This window comes from Marmota flaviventris, chromosome 3 (assembly GCF_047511675.1).
Source record: "Marmota flaviventris isolate mMarFla1 chromosome 3, mMarFla1.hap1, whole genome shotgun sequence".
NCBI lineage: Eukaryota > Metazoa > Chordata > Mammalia > Rodentia > Sciuridae > Marmota > Marmota flaviventris.
In genome coordinates, this window is record NC_092500.1 from 39098133 (window position 1) to 39116442 (window position 18310).

At 32.9% G+C, this 18310-nt stretch overlaps 1 protein-coding gene across 4 annotated transcripts in view; it reads left to right on the forward strand.

Moving 5' to 3' along the window:
• The window catches only part of Ppp1r12a (protein phosphatase 1 regulatory subunit 12A), a 137612-nt gene that overhangs the window by 92992 nt on the left and 26310 nt on the right, over positions 1 to 18310 (forward strand). The window contains exons 10-15 of one of the 4 annotated variants that reach the window (XM_027920474.3): positions 3052 to 3267; positions 5106 to 5200; positions 5946 to 6050; positions 7367 to 7534; positions 7916 to 8092; positions 17417 to 17507. In XM_027920474.3, coding sequence (XP_027776275.2) covers positions 3052 to 3267; positions 5106 to 5200; positions 5946 to 6050; positions 7367 to 7534; positions 7916 to 8092; positions 17417 to 17507 — 852 coding nt within the window. The remainder of the gene's footprint in view (positions 1 to 3051; positions 3268 to 5105; positions 5201 to 5945; positions 6051 to 7366; positions 7535 to 7915; positions 8093 to 17416; positions 17508 to 18310) is intronic. The other 3 variants (XM_071609662.1, XM_071609663.1, XM_071609664.1) reach the window with 3 other exon arrangements.

Here is an 18310-nt window from a genome sequence, read left to right on the forward strand (position 1 = left end):
TAGAGTACATATATGCACAGTAAAGCAAGAAAAGTAGAGCCAAATTATGGAATATCTGATTCACTTCTATGGTTATACTTTTAGAATTTATTTGATGATAGAGTATCACAGAAAATGTGTGAACAGTGCCATGAGAAAATTATTCTTTCTTTCTTTTTTTTTTTTTGTACCAAGGATCGAACCCAGAAATGCTTAACCACTGAGCCACATCCCCAGCCCTTTTTGTATTTAGAGACAGGGTCTTGCTGAATTGCTTAGGGCCTTGCTAAATTGTTCATGCTGGCTTGAACTCAGGATCCTCCTGCCTCAGCCTCCGGAGCTGCTGAGATTACAAGTATGCACCATTGTGCCCAGCAGAAAATTATTCTTTCATAATATTCATTCTGGCAGAGACTGATTAAGGAAAGATTTATCAGAAAATCATTGAAGTTACCCACAGTGATAAGAGTGTAAACTAGGGAAGTGGGTGTGTGCTTAAAAAGGAAAGGGGATTTGGAAACTTGGCACCTAACTTATGAATGGAAGGAGATGAGAACGAAGTCTAACATGATTGTGGGAATTGAACAAATAACATTGGTGCCTTTACTAGAAATAGAAAATGAGTTAAGAGTTGTTTTGGAAGCAAAAGTATTTGACTTTAGATATGTTCAGTTTCAAGTTCCAAATATAGTTCTAGTTAGGTAGCTCTACAGGTAAATAAAATGTCAGGACTGGGAATTTAGGAGTTAGAGTGAACTGGAAAATAACAGTTAAATTTGAGAATAATCTGAATAAAAGTAATATTTAACCTGAAGAAGTAGAAAAGATTTTGCTCTCATCTCTCAGCAGAAGAAAATATAAGGCAAAATGAGAGATCTGAGAGCAGACATTTAAGATACTTATCTTGCAGTACTAGGAAAGGAACATTGCTAATTAAAAAATAAAAAATAAAGGGGAGAGGGATCTAAGAAAAGGATAAGTGGTCACCACAATAGGAAAATGAAGATATGTCTTGTTATAAGACCAGGAAGAAAGAATTGATTGTTCATTTTTTCAGAAAGATTTATGCACTAAGTAAAATTGTGGAAAATAATTTTAAACATAGAAACCAGTACCTAAATCCAAATTTATGTCAGGCAGAATAGAGGTATATCAGTCATTACAGTGCAACAAGTGCCCATTTCGAAATAGATATTACTTCCTCAGTTGTCTCAACTCTGAAATAGCTTTGGGCCAAATACTAGTAAACATTTTGTTAAATGTTAGCTTCTGTTATAACAAAGCAAATGTTATCTCCTGTCTGTCTGCAGGAGAAACATTTGTTTTTGGTTTTGGTGGGGAAGATGGGTTCTCAAGCAGGGGCTGATAAACTATAACTGGTGGGCCCACTACTATATTTTTGTATAATCCACAATTAAGAATGGTTTTAACATGTAGAAATGATTGAGAAAAAATAAAAGACTATTTTGGACATCAAGTCAGATTCTATTGTCCCTAAATAAAAATTTTTTTGGAACATAGCCACACTGTTTTATTTATATATTATCTGTGGTCTGCAAAACCTAAAATGTATACTCTTGTCTCAGTACCTATGTTACTGCATAGAATATTTCTTGGTCAACTGAGTCCCTGGTATTTTGCACTCCTCCCCCACCAGGTGTACTTGGCCAAAGAAATACTTGTTTCATTTATTAAATAGTCAGGTGCAAATAAATTAATGATGGCTTTTGTACAATGTCCAAGAGATGTCACTGTACTTCTCTCAAAACTTTAAAATATCCCACACTCTGGACTCTGCTGTGTTTTGATACAAATTGATTAATTGAAGTACTAAAGGTATCTTATGAGAATTTTGTCTGTGAAGTGGGAACTTTAACATGCTCTATTAATATGCTAACTATAGCAGTCTTTGAAAATAAATATAAAAGAAAGGTCTTAAAAAGAAAAACAATACTTTCTGCTTGTAGCAAGTAGATACTTGTGTGTTCACTTTTTTATATTTAACTGTAGTTGAACACTTAAATTCTGGAACTGAAAATTGATGAAGTGAACTATTTGAAGTGAATAATGTTGCATTTTTAGGAAAAAATTGCAATTATTGGAAAGCCTTAAGGAGTGGAGTAATTATTTGTACATTTAAAAAAATAGTTGAAATGTTTAATGTTTGGTGAGAAAATCAAACAGTAAATTTGAAGTTGTGACATTTTCGATATTATTGAATTAAATGTTATACTTAGAAAATATCAGTTATTAGATTTCATTTAAATTTTAACCAGAATATAAAAATGGGTAAAACAATTCTTATGCAGTAGTTTGTTCACTCAGATACTATTATATTATCTACTGTATGTGCCTTCAACTGCTTTAGAGGTTTTTTAATTGATTTCATTCAGATCATCTTTGTGCTAAAACCAGAATTTATTCCCAGTGATTTTTCAAAAATTGGGTCATTACTGAATTATTGAGTTTTGATCTATTATAAATTTCTTTTAAAAAGGAAAAAAAAGTATATTTTGCTCATAACTTCCTTTTTTGTTTTCATGCTTTCAATCTTTATCTCTTTACCTGTCTCATTTTAATTGGCTTTAGTATGATTTCATTGCTCCTATCATGCCTGTGGTGGAATCAATAGATCCTGCATCATGGAGGCAGGGCTTGCGCAAAACTGGCATTGTTCTTGTGCCCAATAAGGGTGAAAAATCTATGGTGAGGCATTTCTATGTGCAAGAATTTATATTAGGATACAATATAACAAGTTTAATACAAATACTGGTTCCAAAGATGCATGGTTTTAAGTCCTTATGGTGTGCTCATTTTTGTTTTTTGTATCTGCATCATAAATTTTCTGCGTGATATAAAGTTTGTAGTGTTTTCTCTAATCTAACCTCTGTAAAGGTAGTCTGTTCCTCTTTCAGTTTTAGATTTTTACTTTTTTAACTAAGATATTAACCTATCTAGTAAAATTGTTTTCTCAAACTATTAACTATAATTTTAGACATTATCTGAAAACTTAATCATTTCCAAATTCAGGACTAATCAGTTTGGATAATTTTTTTTTCTTAATAAAAACAGTTTCCAACTTCAACTACAAAAATTTCTCCCAAAGAAGAAGAGAGAAAAGATGAATCTCCTGCATCTTGGAGGTTAGGACTTAGAAAGACTGGCAGTTATGGTGCACTTGCTGAAATCACAGCATCTAAAGAGGCTCAGAAAGAAAAAGACACTGCAGGTGTTATACGTTCAGCTTCAAGTCCCAGACTTTCCTCCTCTTTGGATAATAAAGAAAAGGTAATCTGTTTCACATTCTGGGGTTTCTATAAAACTCTTTAATAATTTATTTTCTAGAAACATCAAATCTGATAGGTTTTCTACTAGATATCTTTAAGTCCTAGATCTCAAGTTAATTCACCAGACTTAATTATATGCTACAAAATGTACCACCTTGAATAAATATATGTGTGGACTTATAAGTACTGAGAAGATCACATGTATTTGCTCACAATATAAATTTTAGGATTATTACTAACTTAAGTTTAAAAAATCTTTAAAGAGAAAAAGAAAGAAAAAGGGGGATCCCATGAAAGTAGAAGAAATTAGTGGAGTAGAGAAAGAGGGTTGAAGCAGAAGGAGGAAGGATAGGAAAAGGCAAGAGCAGTGGAATGAACCTGACCAAACTTTCCTCTGTACATATATGAATATACTTCACAGTGAATCTCACCTGTATGTATATTTACAAGACGCTAATTTTTAAAAACACTATAAATAAAAGAAAGATCAGTAGAATAAAAGAAAAAGAATAAGGAAGGAGTAAGAAAGGGAAAGGGGAAATACTGGGGACTGAATTAGAACAAATTTTATTCCAGGCTTGTATAATTATTTCAAAATGAACCCCAATGTTATTTATAACTAAACTGAACTAATAAAAATAAAACCATGTGGCATATTTCAAAACATTTGGAGAAAATCCTTCACCCTACATTTTATAATAGAATATATTAAGGAATAAGTTTATTATTTATTATGATTTCACAAGTTTTCCAAAGCTTAGGGACACATTTTTTTTTCCGAATATGATTCTGCACATATTCATCCAATATCTACAGTTTCTTTACCAGCTTTTTGATTTGATACATTACAAGCAACTTTGTCTTAATAAGTACTTTTATTTACACTTGAAAGGCAGTATTAATTTGGAATCAAACAGATATGTCTTTTTATTCAGTGCCATTGTATAATAATTAGATTGTTTATATTCTGTGCTTGTACTCCATATATGTAGTTTTCATGTTTCCTTGTTATCAGAAATATAGAGATAAAATTTTTCCTCAGTTAATTTAATATTTTTTGCTTTTTATAAATTTATTGCCTAATTGTTTTTCAGGATTGTATGTCAGTAAACCCATCATTGTCACTACACACAGCCATATTTGGATAAACATAATTTAGATTGTTTTGAATATTTTAATGTATTATTAAGGTATAGACTCACAAGGTTATGGATAGCTTATATAACAAATGATAGGAATTATCAGTGAACCATATTTCAGACATTATTTGAGACAATCTAAGAGAAGCAGAGTGTTTTAGCTTGCAGTACTACATTATTTTAATGTCAGAAGTTTTATCAGAAATCCTTAAGAAGTAAAAGAAATTTGCTTTCTTATGTTTTTTTCTAATTCTAGATTTAAGGAGAATGAAGAAAATTAGTTCAACAGGCCATATTTCAGTGCTTATATAGTACTTGATTTTTATTTATTTATTTTTGTACTAGGGTTGAATTCAGGGACACTTTACCACTACACTACATCCCTAGTCCTTTTATTTTTTATTTTGAAAGTCTCACTAAGTGGCTGAGAGTCTCCCTGAGTGGCTGAGACTGGCCTCAAACTTGATTTTCCCACCTCAGTCTCTAGGACTGGGATTACAGGTACATGCCACCATATCCATCAGTGCCTGATTATTGATATGTGTCCGTTTTAGAGCTTACCTAAGAAATATGGAAATACTATAAATTGTGATAGCCTGTAATTATGCATTGTTGAATAACTGTTTCTTAATATTTTTAGCAATGACTGTTTTCAGCACACAAAATTATTTTCATTCGGTTTTTTTTTCCTATTGTGCAGGAGAGAGAGAGTAAAGGAGCAAGGCTTGCATATGTTGCACCTACTATACCAAGACGTCTAGCTAGCACATCTGACATTGAAGAGAAAGAAAACAGGTAAGTTTATTATGATTTGCTTTATGCCTTTTACTTTAAATCTTTGTTATCTAGCATCAAAATTAATACGTAAGTTTTGTATTTATGTCAGTATGGAATCTGGAAGAGATAGGGGATGTTCCTGATAGAACACCAGGTACATGGTCTTGGGAGTTCAGGCTTAGTACATTTATACAGTAGCAAAGAAGGCCATATGGCTGGAACAGAGTACAGGGAAAGTAGCAGCACAAATTCTCTAAACATTTCAAACATTTGGAACGGGGGAAAGAAGAGAGGAAAAGCTCAATCAGTTTCAGTATTTTCCTTGGTTCCTTCCTATTTTCAGCACATTTTAGAGTTTGTGAACTTTTTAATATAGTTGTAATCACGTTATAATATCCATTTGTGTGCCTGGGTATTTTTTTCACCTAGCATCTCATAATCAATCTTAACATGTTAGTATATGTTCTCAAAAAATATTATTTTTCATCAGTGAATTATGCCATAGAATAGATCTCCTGCTATGGGCATATAGTCTAATATTTTGTGATCACAAATAATATTTCTGTAAATATCTTAATTTTTCCCCATATTTAGGATTATACCATGGGAATAGAATAATTACTCTCACTTATTGGTAAATGTACCAAAGTATTTTCCCATGGGATTCTATTAGTTTCTGCTTCTACTAGTATTTATTATTAGTGTGCAACTTTTTAAATCTTGTTTTAAAATCATCAGAATCTGAAGGGTATTCTCTTTACAGAGACTCTTTGAGTTTGCGAACAAGTAGCTCTTATACAAGAAGAAAATGGGAAGATGATCTTAAAAAAAACAGCTCAATTAATGAAGGATCAACTTATCATAAAAGGTAATAATGGAATTCTTAGATGGTTTTTATGTATTCTTTTATAAAAATATTAGGCAGTTTGTTTCAAGCCCTCAGTTTAATATCAGTTAAGCATTAGGTACTTTGATTAAATATTATATCTTTTCTCATATACGTAAAACTTGATTTAAAGGCAGTAATGTATTTAAAGATGGGTAGTTTTATTTTTACTTATGCCTTTCTATGATATATTTAAACTTGATATATTATGAAGCATTTTTCATAGGGATTTATTATATAAATAAGTAGAGCAACTGAAATAGGTCAATGTCTCTATTTAAGATCTGGTCATCATTCAGTGGAATATTAGTATTATCATCTTGAAGAAGAAAATAAACCCTATAAATTAATTGTCTGCTAAAAACAACTGAAAAGAGTAAGAAATGAACAAGTATAATGGAGGCATGGGTCTCTCCTAGGTATCTGAACCATAGCCAGAAAAATTTCCTTGTGGGGCATGGTATCATACATCTGTAATCCCAGCCACTCAGGATTGAAGCAGGACCATTGAGAATTTGAGGCCAGCATGGGTAACTTAGCAAGATCCTGTCTCAAAAAATGTTTTAGAAGGACTGGAGATGTAATTCAGTAGCAGAGTGCTTGTCGAGCATGTACAATACCCTGGGTTCAATCCTCGGTACCACAAAAGAACAAAAATAAGTGGTTTTTCTTTCTTTCTTTTTTTTTCCTAAAAAGTAAAATGTTTTGCTTTTCCCTGGATAAAACCACACCAGTGCATTTTCTTCCTTCCTTCCTTCCTTCCTTCCTTCCTTCCTTCCTTCCTTCCTTCCTTCCTTCCTTCCTCTCTCTTTCTCTCTCTCTCTCTCTCTCTCTCTCTCTCTCTCTCTCTTTCGTAGTTGTAGATGTACAGCATGCCTTTATTTTATTTGTTTATTTTTATGTAGTGCTGAGGATCGAACCCAGGGCCTCTCACATGCTAGCAAGGGCTCTACTGCTGAGCCACAACCCCAGCCCTACCAGTGCATTTTCTTAGGACCCATCTGGTATGACCATATGATCTTGAATATTCCAGAAGTATGAAATATCAAATCAGATTATCTTTGGGTTTTTTCAAAGGAGTTGGAAGCAGGCAGTAAAATGATACACTACTTAATTAGTGAAATCATCTAAACTCTAGCAAGTTGTAGATGCAACTCTTGGTGCTGGAGCTGGTGGTATATTTAGGAACACAGTTTCTTAGATATTTCCTGGTCTTGTGAATTTGTATAATGTATTAGACATTAAATATAGAACACACATTCAGACACATCCTATATAGATATGACTCTTTCCTTTAGTTGCTCCTTTGGTAGAAGACAAGATGATTTGATTAGTTCTAGTGTTCCAAGCACCACATCAACACCAACAGTTACCTCTGCAGCTGGGCTTCAGAAAAGCCTGCTTTCCAGCACAAGCACTACTACAAAGATTACAACGGGTTCTTCCTCAGCAGGCACACAAAGCAGGTAAGTTACAGATACATTTTATGTTCAGGTCTACTGTGTGCTTATGTATGTGCATGCATATTTGTTTAGAAGATTGTGGGGCTCTGGATTTTTTTCATTTATCTTAATAAATTTATTTCCAAACAAAAATTGATTCCAAAAAGAAGCAATTATGCATGTTTGGGGAAAACAGAATAAGTTCCTGAATTAGATTGTTTAAAATGTAAATTTCTCTCTTTGACATCTCAGGGTGAGCTTTTTGGTTCATAGTTGAAAGATGTCTCACCTTGTGTTTTTAAAAAATCCATCCCTGTAGTCACATGTGTTCAGCTGCTAGAAAGTGCTTTCATTGTTTAGCTGTTTTCCTTTTCTCTTTTTGTGTTGCTGCTTATGATGCTATAGTACCTCAAATCGTTTGTGGGCTGATGATAGTACTGAAAAAGAAAAGGACAGTGTTCCTACGGCAGTGACCATTCCTGTTGCTCCAACTGTTGTAAATGCTGCAGCTTCTACCACAACCCTGACTACAACTACTGCTGGCACTGTCTCCTCCACATCAGAGGTCAGGGAGAGACGCAGGTGTGTAAAGGTCCTAACACTACTGCTGATATGTTTGCTTGGTGATGAAAGTTGGTTTTGTTTTTTGTTTTTTAAATTTTGGGAAGTTGACGACCATCTCTCCAATAGACTATTAAATGAAATACTCTTATGTCAGCTTGAAACTATTTAAATTGAAATAACTAGCAATTATTAGTATTTAGATTTAGTAATCCACCTCTGAGAGAATTAATGTTTTTGTTTAAAGGCAGTAAGCCTCATAGTTGTCTTCTTACTTATTTTTCACATTATTTCCTCCTGTTATTTAGAAATTTGATGAATGTTAAGCTCTTTTGAAATTTTCATCTTAAAATTCTTTTCTGGGTGTACCCATCCAGTGGTAGAGTGCTTGCCTAGCATGCACAAGGCCCTGGGTTCCATCTCTAACACCACCAAAAAAAAAAAAAAAAATATATATATATATATATATATATATATATATACACACACACACACACACACACACACGTATGTATAAAATGTATAAATATATATATTCTTTTGGTGATGGAAGGGCTCTTTTTATAGGTATAAGCCAAATAATTTTAGTTTTGTAAAATACATTCAGTTAATTCTTATAGATCTGGTACAAAGAATCTGAATTTATTTTATGTGCTTAAATGTACTTAGGAATATTGTTCACATCTTCCTGCTGCTGCCTATTGAAATGGAATCATCGATGTAGGAAGGAGCTTACTTATCTTTTGTGATATCTTTTTGCTTCACAGAAGGAAACTGAGACCCAGAGATATTATGTGACTTTCCAATTTTGTATAGTTGATTAATTGGTGTGAAAGCTGAGATACACCCCAAGATTGTAGAATCAGTCCCGTTCTTTCTGCTATGTCAAGCACAGTCCCTAGTTTTGAATTTTATTTTTTCCTCTTTAAAAGAAATTGAAATCTTAGTACACTAAATATCAGCTTTGTTTTTATATTATATTCTTGGAAAATTAAATTAGCTACATGACTACATTTTTCTTACTAAAATACTGGTGGGATTAACATTTTTTGTTTCTATCACAGTGTTATATACAGAGTACTTTTCTCTAGTGCCTAGTAAATGTGCTTTGCCTGTAGTATTATGGCCTAATCATAGTATCTGTTTTTGAATATATAAAACATAACAAGTTATTGTTAAATATTTTCTTTCTTATCATAGCATCTTTAGTTACTATTAGCATATTTAGGTTTCATTCCTATTTTAATGGTGAATTTTAATCAAACTTATATAACACCACTGTAAATGGTTAGCACTTTTTTGAGTGGAATACTAGCATATCATGTTCATTTTAATTATTATTTTCTACAAATTTAAGTCCATTTTAGGTTTTTATGGTGCTTTCATATACCAGCAGACATTAGAGGATATCACACATCATTCTTACCCTTAAAGTAATCCATCATTTGATCAAATTTATCAAAATAAGTTTGTAGGCTTAGCCTGTTTTTGATGGATGTGTTGAAGAAGAGAAGTTCTTCATTTTTTAATCCTTACCGTGCTTTTTTTTTTTTAAAGGCAGTGCTAGGATTTGAACCCAGTGCCTCTGTACTGAGCTACACACCAGTCCCTTGCTATGTCTTGATCCTTAAGATCAGAATTTTCTTCTGTAAAAAGGAGTACTTGATTTATGTAATTTTTAACTCTGGAATACTTTCTGTCTCCAGCATTTCATGCTTTTAAAAATTTCTTCAATGACAGGTAAAACCTCATGACTATCTCCCAGAATCATGAGTTGCTTCAGAACAAATTATAAGTATTTTTGGAGGGTGCCATGGTAGGGATAAAATCCAGGGACTTCTGCATGCTGAGAAAGCTCTTTATCACTGAACTACAACCCTGGCTCAAATTATGATTCTTGATGGCAGATTTTTGTTTCTTTGTTTCTTTCTTTTGGAGAGAATTGAATTTGACTTTTAGAATCAGTCCTAAACTAGTTTTAATGGAAGATATTAAAGATTGAAAATTAAATTTTTGATAAATTGTTAGAACAATGCAGATTCTAATAATATAACAAAATGTGTCTGCTGACATTGTTTTTGGTCTTATTGTAGAGATTTTGTTTGTCTTTGTTTTAATGATGTTTGCAGTATTATTAATGTTTGTGTGTTCTTTAATGTGAAATAGTCATTTGCAGTTTTTAATACATTGTTGGCTTCTGTTTATCTTTTTATCAAATTTCGTCATTGGTCCTAAGTGTTTATGGTTCATAATTTGCCTTAAAATGTATATGTGATAATTTTAAAATACATTGTGGCTGGGCTGAGGTTGTGGATCAGTGGTATAGTGCTTGCCTAGCATATATGAGGCACTGGGTTTGATTCTCAGCACCACATATAAATTAACAAATAAATAAAGGTCCATCAACAACTAAACAAAGTATTTTTAAAAAATACATTGTGACTGAAAAAGATAAATCGACACATTTATACCATTAGGTACCTTACCATGCCTTTAGGATTTTATATGATATTTACTACACACACTTTTAAATTTACACAGTGTTCTTGAATTTTCCTGTTGCTTTTTATTAGACTGTGTTGCGATTTCCTGTTTTTCTTAGTTAAGAATTCCAGTGTATTAATTTCTGTTTTGGAAGTAGGGAGAAGCTAGATTTAAATAGGTGGAGCAAAAATAGCAAATTCCTTGACCATTTTAAGCATTTGTAATTCTCCAGTCTTTTCAAACTGCAAAAGAGTACCTTACAAATAACTTCATACTTACTTGGAACTGTTGCTTTTGTATAACTACTCTCTTCCACCATTTTTTCCTTGGTTCAGCTATCTCCCATTTGCCCATTTGTATTTCTTCTGGAAGGAATAAAGCTAAATGATACAGAAAGGGCTGGTGTCAGTTTTTCAAAAATGTAATTTGGTTGAATAGCCAAAATAGAACTATTATAAGTATTTTAGCTAATAAATATCAGTTAAATTTTTAAAATGTAGAATAATTGAATTTATAAGAAAAAATACCTTATTGAAAAAACAAAATGATCTTTGAGTTGCTCAGAATAATCTAAGACAAATTACACACCCTGTGTAATGAGAAGAAAAAAGTGTAGTTAGACACTATGATACAGCTGTAATTAAGGCAACAATGAAGTTTGGCTGATATAGTCTACCATCTTTTTGATAATCAGTTCTTTGGAATTGAAGACATAAAATATATATATATATATATATATATATATATATATATATATATATATATATATATATATTTTTTTTTTTTTTTTCTGTCCGTTCTATTCTTAGAGGTCTGTCTTCATACTTTACATAATTACTCCAAAAGAGGATTCAGGAACTGAATATCAGGTGGTGACTATCAGCTATAGGAACTGTGTTTTAAGTTACAAATTAATAGGCTAGATTTCATGTTAATTTAAGACAAATACATATGGAAAGTTTAAGTGAACAGATCTTCTATAAGTTTTTCAGAAAACTTTTACTTCTCTTCCCAGTAAGTGTGATGGGTTTGTTAACTTTTCGTGACATCTTGTAAATGTATTAAGAAGGGATCCAGGCCCATTGGAAGAGAGTGTGATAGTTGATTGGTGTTATTTGCCATGGTGGGGTAAAAAGAGTAAAGTGGCAATGCAGTTTCTCTTTTCTAAACTAAATGTGAAAATTCAACCATGTAGAGTTGTAGCTAGAATTCACAGTCCATGTTCATTCTTTGAGAATAGTTCAGGTAGTGCTGAAGTGATATATGCATCTGTCTGACCTATTTTAAACCAAATTAGTTACCACTTTAGATTTGATCTTTTATTTTTTTATTCTTTTTATCTGGTAGAAGTTCAAAAGAGGCAGTTAGTATATAAATAAGAATTAAGCTAATGAGTGAAAAAAAATAGATTGTATCACATTTTTCAGGCTGAATTTCCTAGGAACACTTTTTCACATTTAATAAATGTGCCACCAAAAGAAGAAGAAAGATTCTGTACTTTAAATAATTTGGGGAAATATTTAAATAGGTTACTTCTCTCAGTACACCTCAGACCCTTTAGTAGTTTTATGATTTTCCTAAAAAGGATTGGAATGGAATATTTATCATTTCCCAAATTTGTATACCTGTTTCTACAGAAAAACAGGTCTTTATTTTTTATCGTATCCCAGAATAATGTTTCTTATACATTATACAATCTTAATAACAAGATTGTTGATTATTGTCTTTCTCCTTTCATATTACTTGCTCCCAGAAAACTCAGTTGTTATTAAAAATAAAATCTAAGTAAAAGTCTGAAAACTTTTACTTAGATTTTATTAAAACTTTTACTTAGTCTGAAAACAGTTGATAAAATGAGCTTTATAAAACAGTGGGAGAGGGCTGGGGATGTGGCTCAAGCTGTAGCGCGCTCCCCTGGCATGTGCGGGGCGCTGGGTTCGATCCTCAGCACCACATAAAAAAATAAAATAAAGATGTTGTGTCCACTAAAAAAAAAAAAAAAAAAAAAACAGTGGGAGAATGAGAAGTGTCAAGCTTAGTGTAGCACCAGAAGGAAGAGCAGGCAGGTCCTCACAGATGTACTTATATGCATTTGTGCGTTGGTACAGACGAAACTATATGTAGCAGAATTTTAAATAAGATTGTCATGGGCCAGCCATGGCTGTGTGTGTGAACTATGAGGGGACTGGACTGACGTTGCCTCTCTGTTTGCACTAGTGATGTGTGTGTGTCCTTTTTGCGCACTCTGCCTATGATCCCCATGTAGCACATGAGATGGGCATGGCCTCCCAAGATGTCAGTCAATCTGCTGATGGCAAGACATCAGGAAGCTAGGCTCAACCCCCTGAAATCTGACCCCTTGCCTCATTTGTCTTCCCCTCAATAAAAAGGGCTTCAGAAAGTTCTCCCCCTCTTTCTCCTCTGCCTTGCCCCCCTTGTGGGAGTAGCGGCTGAGGAGCCCTCACTGAACCCAAAGAAAAAGATACTTTCTGTGTCAATGTCTTTATTTAGTCAACCCAAATTCACCTGTAGTGACCCTGACTGATTTAGTCATGTGACGCAGTATAAGATTCTGAGAGGAAGCCAAATCAATGAAAGATGGACAACCAAATATTATTTTATTATTTAATTTTAATTCTTGCTTTTAATTCTACTTTTAGTATAACAAGTTTATTTAAAGTGACAGAAAACAATTAGGTATTTAATTTTTAAAAATAGTATGAAATTTTAGGTTATCTACATAAGAACTAATATTTTAGTGGAAAGTAGTTAAAAGAGAAAATTTTACAAAAATTAGAAGTATGCCTTCTTGATTAGGTAAATGTAGTCTTAAACAATAGCAAAACAAAAAAAAACAGGATCTTTCGGTATTTAACAACATCAAGATGAAAACATGATAAAGAGAAAAAATGTAGTTACTTTGTTACAAGATAGCACAAGTTACTCAAATAGATTCTCAGACCATATCATAAAAATAACTTAAAGTGCAGTTATGATGAAATTTTTATCTAAGTTTGCTAACATTTCAGTGAAGTAAAACACTCTCTTGAGAACTTCTTGACTTAAAGATCTTAAGTGAGAACTTCTTCATCTTAGGGTTAATTATCTAAGGATTTAATACCAGATAGTGAATCATGCCCTCTAGTTTTATCTTTGAAACTCTTGATTCAGAGAATCCAGTTGTATATCTTCAAACTCCTGTGCCTCATATACTAGGTTTTAGAGGGTATATAGATAAAATAGAAGGCATAAAACAGGCAATAAATCCAGAAGTTTATTGTGCTCATATAAATAGCTTAAAGAGCAAAATGAATTATAAATTGAGATGAATACTGAAGCTAACAAAATATATAAAATATATATATACTCTTATAAAGTAGCATTAAAAAAAAAACAACTCACCAGACCATTGGGGTTTGAAGAGGAAGCCGATGGCATAAATTAAACTTAATTAACTTAACAGAAAAAGTATTCTGTTTCCATAAGTGTTCTCAGCAAAATGTAAGTTAGATATTAATATAATTAGGTTGAATTTCCCATATAATACTGATTATTAGAGCAATGTATTCATGATGTATTTCAGGGATCTACCTTATCTTTGTTTGTTCAACACTTTATTTAATTGTTAACTTAGGACATATATTTTACCATTTCAGAGTTTCTCAATTCTTTGTTCATTCTCTTGTTCAAGAGTGTGATGTGTGCCAACAACATCATTAATAAAAAAGCACATTGCCAAGAGTGTAGTGGTGCTGCTTACTCACCATTTCATAGTCTAAATTTTGCCATCAGTCCTAGCTACTGTGCTGAAAGAAGGCATTGGCAGTCTAGAAATCAGATAATTTCACATGTCATCTAAAATTACGTTACAAGAAACTGAAAAAGGGGGGCTAAGAGGAATGGCTTAAGAAATTAGGACTCTAGTGCTAGGGCTATAGCACAGTGCTAGAGTGCCTGCCTTGCACGTGTGAGGCACTGGGTTTGATCCTCAGCACCACATAAAAATAAATAAATAAAGATATTATGTCCGTCTACAACTAAAAAAAAAAATTTTTTTTTAAGAAAAAGAAACCCTAGAGAATAAACAATTTAAAAATGAATTTGACTATCACTATTTGCAGATGACATGATTCTATACCTAGCAGACCCAAAAGGTTCTACAAAGAAACTACTAGAACTAATAAATGAATTCAGCAAAGTGGCAGGATATAAAATCAACACACATAAATCAAAGGCATTCCTGTATATCAGCGACAAATCTTCTGAAATGGAAATGAGGACAACCACCCCATTCACAATATCCTCAAAAAATAAAATAAAATACTTGGGAATCAACCTAACAAAAGAGGTGAAAGATTTATACAATGAAAACTACAGTACCTTAAAGAGAGAAATAGAAGAAGATCTTAGAAGATGGAAAAATATACCCTGTTCATGGATAGGCAGAACTAACATCATCAAAATGGCGATATTACCAAAAGTTCTCTATAGGTTTAATGCAATGCCAGTCAAAATCCCAACAGCATTTTTTGTAGAAATAGATAAAGCAATCATGAAATTCATCTGGAAAATAAAAGACCCAGAATAGCAAAAGCAATTCTAAGCAGGAAGAGTGAAACAGGCGGTATAGCGATACCAGACTTCAAACTATACTACAGAGCAATAGTAACAAAAACAGCATGATACTGGTACCAAAACAGGCGGGTGGACCAATGGTACAGAATAGAGGACACAGAGACCAATCCACAAAATTACAACTATCTTATATTTGACAAAGGTGCTAAAAGCATGCAATGGAGGAAGGATAGCATCTTCAACAAATGGTGCTGGGAAAACTGGAAATCCATATGCAACAAAATGAATCTGAATCCCTTTCTCTCTCCATGCACAAAAGTTAACTCAAAATGGATCAAGGAGCTTGATATCAAATCAGAGACTCTGCGTCCGATAGAAGAAAAAGTTGACTCTAATCTACATATTATGGGGTCGGGCTCCAAATTCAAGTTTAAAACAAGAATCAACAAATAGGACTTACTCAAACTAAAAAGTTTTTTCTCAGCAAGAGAAACAATAAGAGAGGTAAATAGGGAGCCTACATCCTGGGAACAAATTTTTACTCCTCACACTTCAGATAGAACCCTAATATCCAGAGTATACAAAGAACTCAAAAAATTAATAAGAAAACAAATAACCCAATCAACAAATGGGCCAAGGACCTGAACAGATACTTCTCAGAGGAGGACATACAATCAGTCAACAAGTACACAAAAAATGCTCACCATCTCTAGCAGTCAGAGAAATGCAAATTAAAACCACCCTAAGATATCATCTCACTCCAGTAAGAATGGCAGCCATTACGAAGTCAAACAACAACAAGTGCTGGCGAGGATGTGGGGAAAAGGGTACACTTGTACATTGCTGGTGGGACTGCAAATTGGTGTGGCCAATTTGGAAAGCAGTATGGAGATTCCTTGGAAAGCTGGGAATGGAACCACCATTTGACCCAGCTATTCCCCTTCTCGGACTATTCCCCAAAGACCTTAAAAGAGCATACTATAGGGATACATCTACATTAATGTTCATAGCAGCACATTTCACAATAGCTAAACTGTGGAACCAACCTAGATGCCCTTCAATAGATGAATGGATAAAAAAAAATGTGGCATTTATACACAATGGAGTATTACTCAGCACTAAAAAATGACAAAATCATGGCATTTGCAGGGAAATGGATGGCACTAGAGCAGATTATGCTAAGTGAAGCTAGCCAATCCCTAAAAAACAAATGCCAAATGTCTTCTTTGATATAAGGAGGGCAACTCAGAACAGAGCAAGGAGGAAGAGTATGAGAAGAAGATTACCATTAAACAGGGACGAGAGGTGGGAGGGAAAGGGAGAGAGAAGGGAAATTGCATGGAAATGGAAGGAGACAGTTACACAAAATTACATATAAGAGGAGGTGAGGGGAAAGGGAAAAAACCGAGAGAGAAATGAATTACAGTAGATGGGGTAGAGAGAGAAGATGGGAGGGGAGGGGAGGGGGGATAGTAGAGGATAGGAAAGGCAGCAGAATACAACAGACACTAGTATGGCAGTATGTAAAAACGTGGATGTGTAACCGATGTGATTCTGAAATCTGTATACGGGGTAAAAATGGGAGTTCATAACCCACTTGAATCAAATGTATGAAATATGATATGTCAAGAGCTTTGTAGTGTTTTGAACAACTAATAAAATAAATAAATAAAAAGAAAAATGAATTTGATAACCTGTCTTCTCGTATTTGAAAACAGTATGAGTACAGAAAAATTTAAGGCCCCACTTTTGTTAAATACATACATACATAAATGCTTAGAACTTAGCCCACTAATGAATTAGGACACAGGGAAATTTTTAGGGGGAACTGGAGAACTAACATTGAATAAATTATTTCTCAGTAGAAGTTAGATTATGACTCTTTTTAGATGTTGTTTGGCTAAGAGGAAGAGTTTCCTCAGTTAAAAACAAACCAAAAAAAATCACTCCCTGTTCATTCTGATAAGTTGGTCTTTTGCTAAATGAAATGTTTTTACCTCTTCATTAGAGGTAACATTTTTAATCTTCAGTTCCTGAAATCCTTCTTATAAATGTGGTTCTTCCTTAAAATTAAATAATATGGTTAAAATGTAATGAGGAAAAAATTAAATTGTAATATGTCAATTAATTTTAAGCTAAAAAGAAATAGAGTATATTCAAATGTTTTCTGAAGATTCTTTTTTTAAAACATGAAAAGCTAAACTTACATGTTTAATTCACATACATTGATATAAATTTATATTCACAAATATATCTCCACCTAATAATTTTTCTTTACTGCTATAGATCATACCTCACTCCTGTTAGAGATGAAGAATCTGAATCCCAAAGAAAAGCAAGATCTAGACAAGCAAGACAGTCTAGAAGATCAACACAGGTATATTTAATATGTATAATTTATAAAACATGAAATGTATATAAACACACATACTTAATATGTAATAATAATTTTTTTTTTTACTTTGCTGTGAAAATATTGATGTCTGTATATTAATATGAATAAATTTTGAAGGTAGAGGTCACTATAGAAATGCTCCCATGGTTTTGTATATGATTATACTATTAATATTATATTCTTGGGTTAGCTGTATGCCTTTGTATCTTTTTTAGTATTTTTTTTTTAATTCCCCATTTCTAATTTGAGGTCCAGGACAGAGTAAGTATTGATAAGTGTTAGAATTGATCAATTAAGGCTGAGGTTGTAAGCTCAGTGGTCAGTGGTTGAGTGCTTGCCTCACGTTCGTGAGGCACTGGGTTTGATCCTCAGCACCACATAAAAAAATAAATAAATAAAATGAAGATACTGTGTCCATCTACAACTAAAAGAAAAAATTTAAAAAATTAATCATATATGATCTTTATTTATTAAAGAGTTCTGTGGCTATTTGGATGTAGGAGGGGGTAGAGAAAAGGCTTCTTAATATTAAGTATATCTAACAGCTAATATGCAATTACGAGAAAAATGTCTCCCAGGTTAGTCATTATCTTCTTACTTCCTCTTTATCTTGCTGATTATTATATATCCCTTTGTGTCTTTCCTTTCTTATAGTTGGGAAGCTCCACAGCAGTTGTTTGATTTTTTACCATTACTTACCCTTCAAGCTGAACTATTCATATTGAAATCTTAACCTTAGCTTATTGTGTGTGTGCATGTATATTTACATATACTTCACATACTCA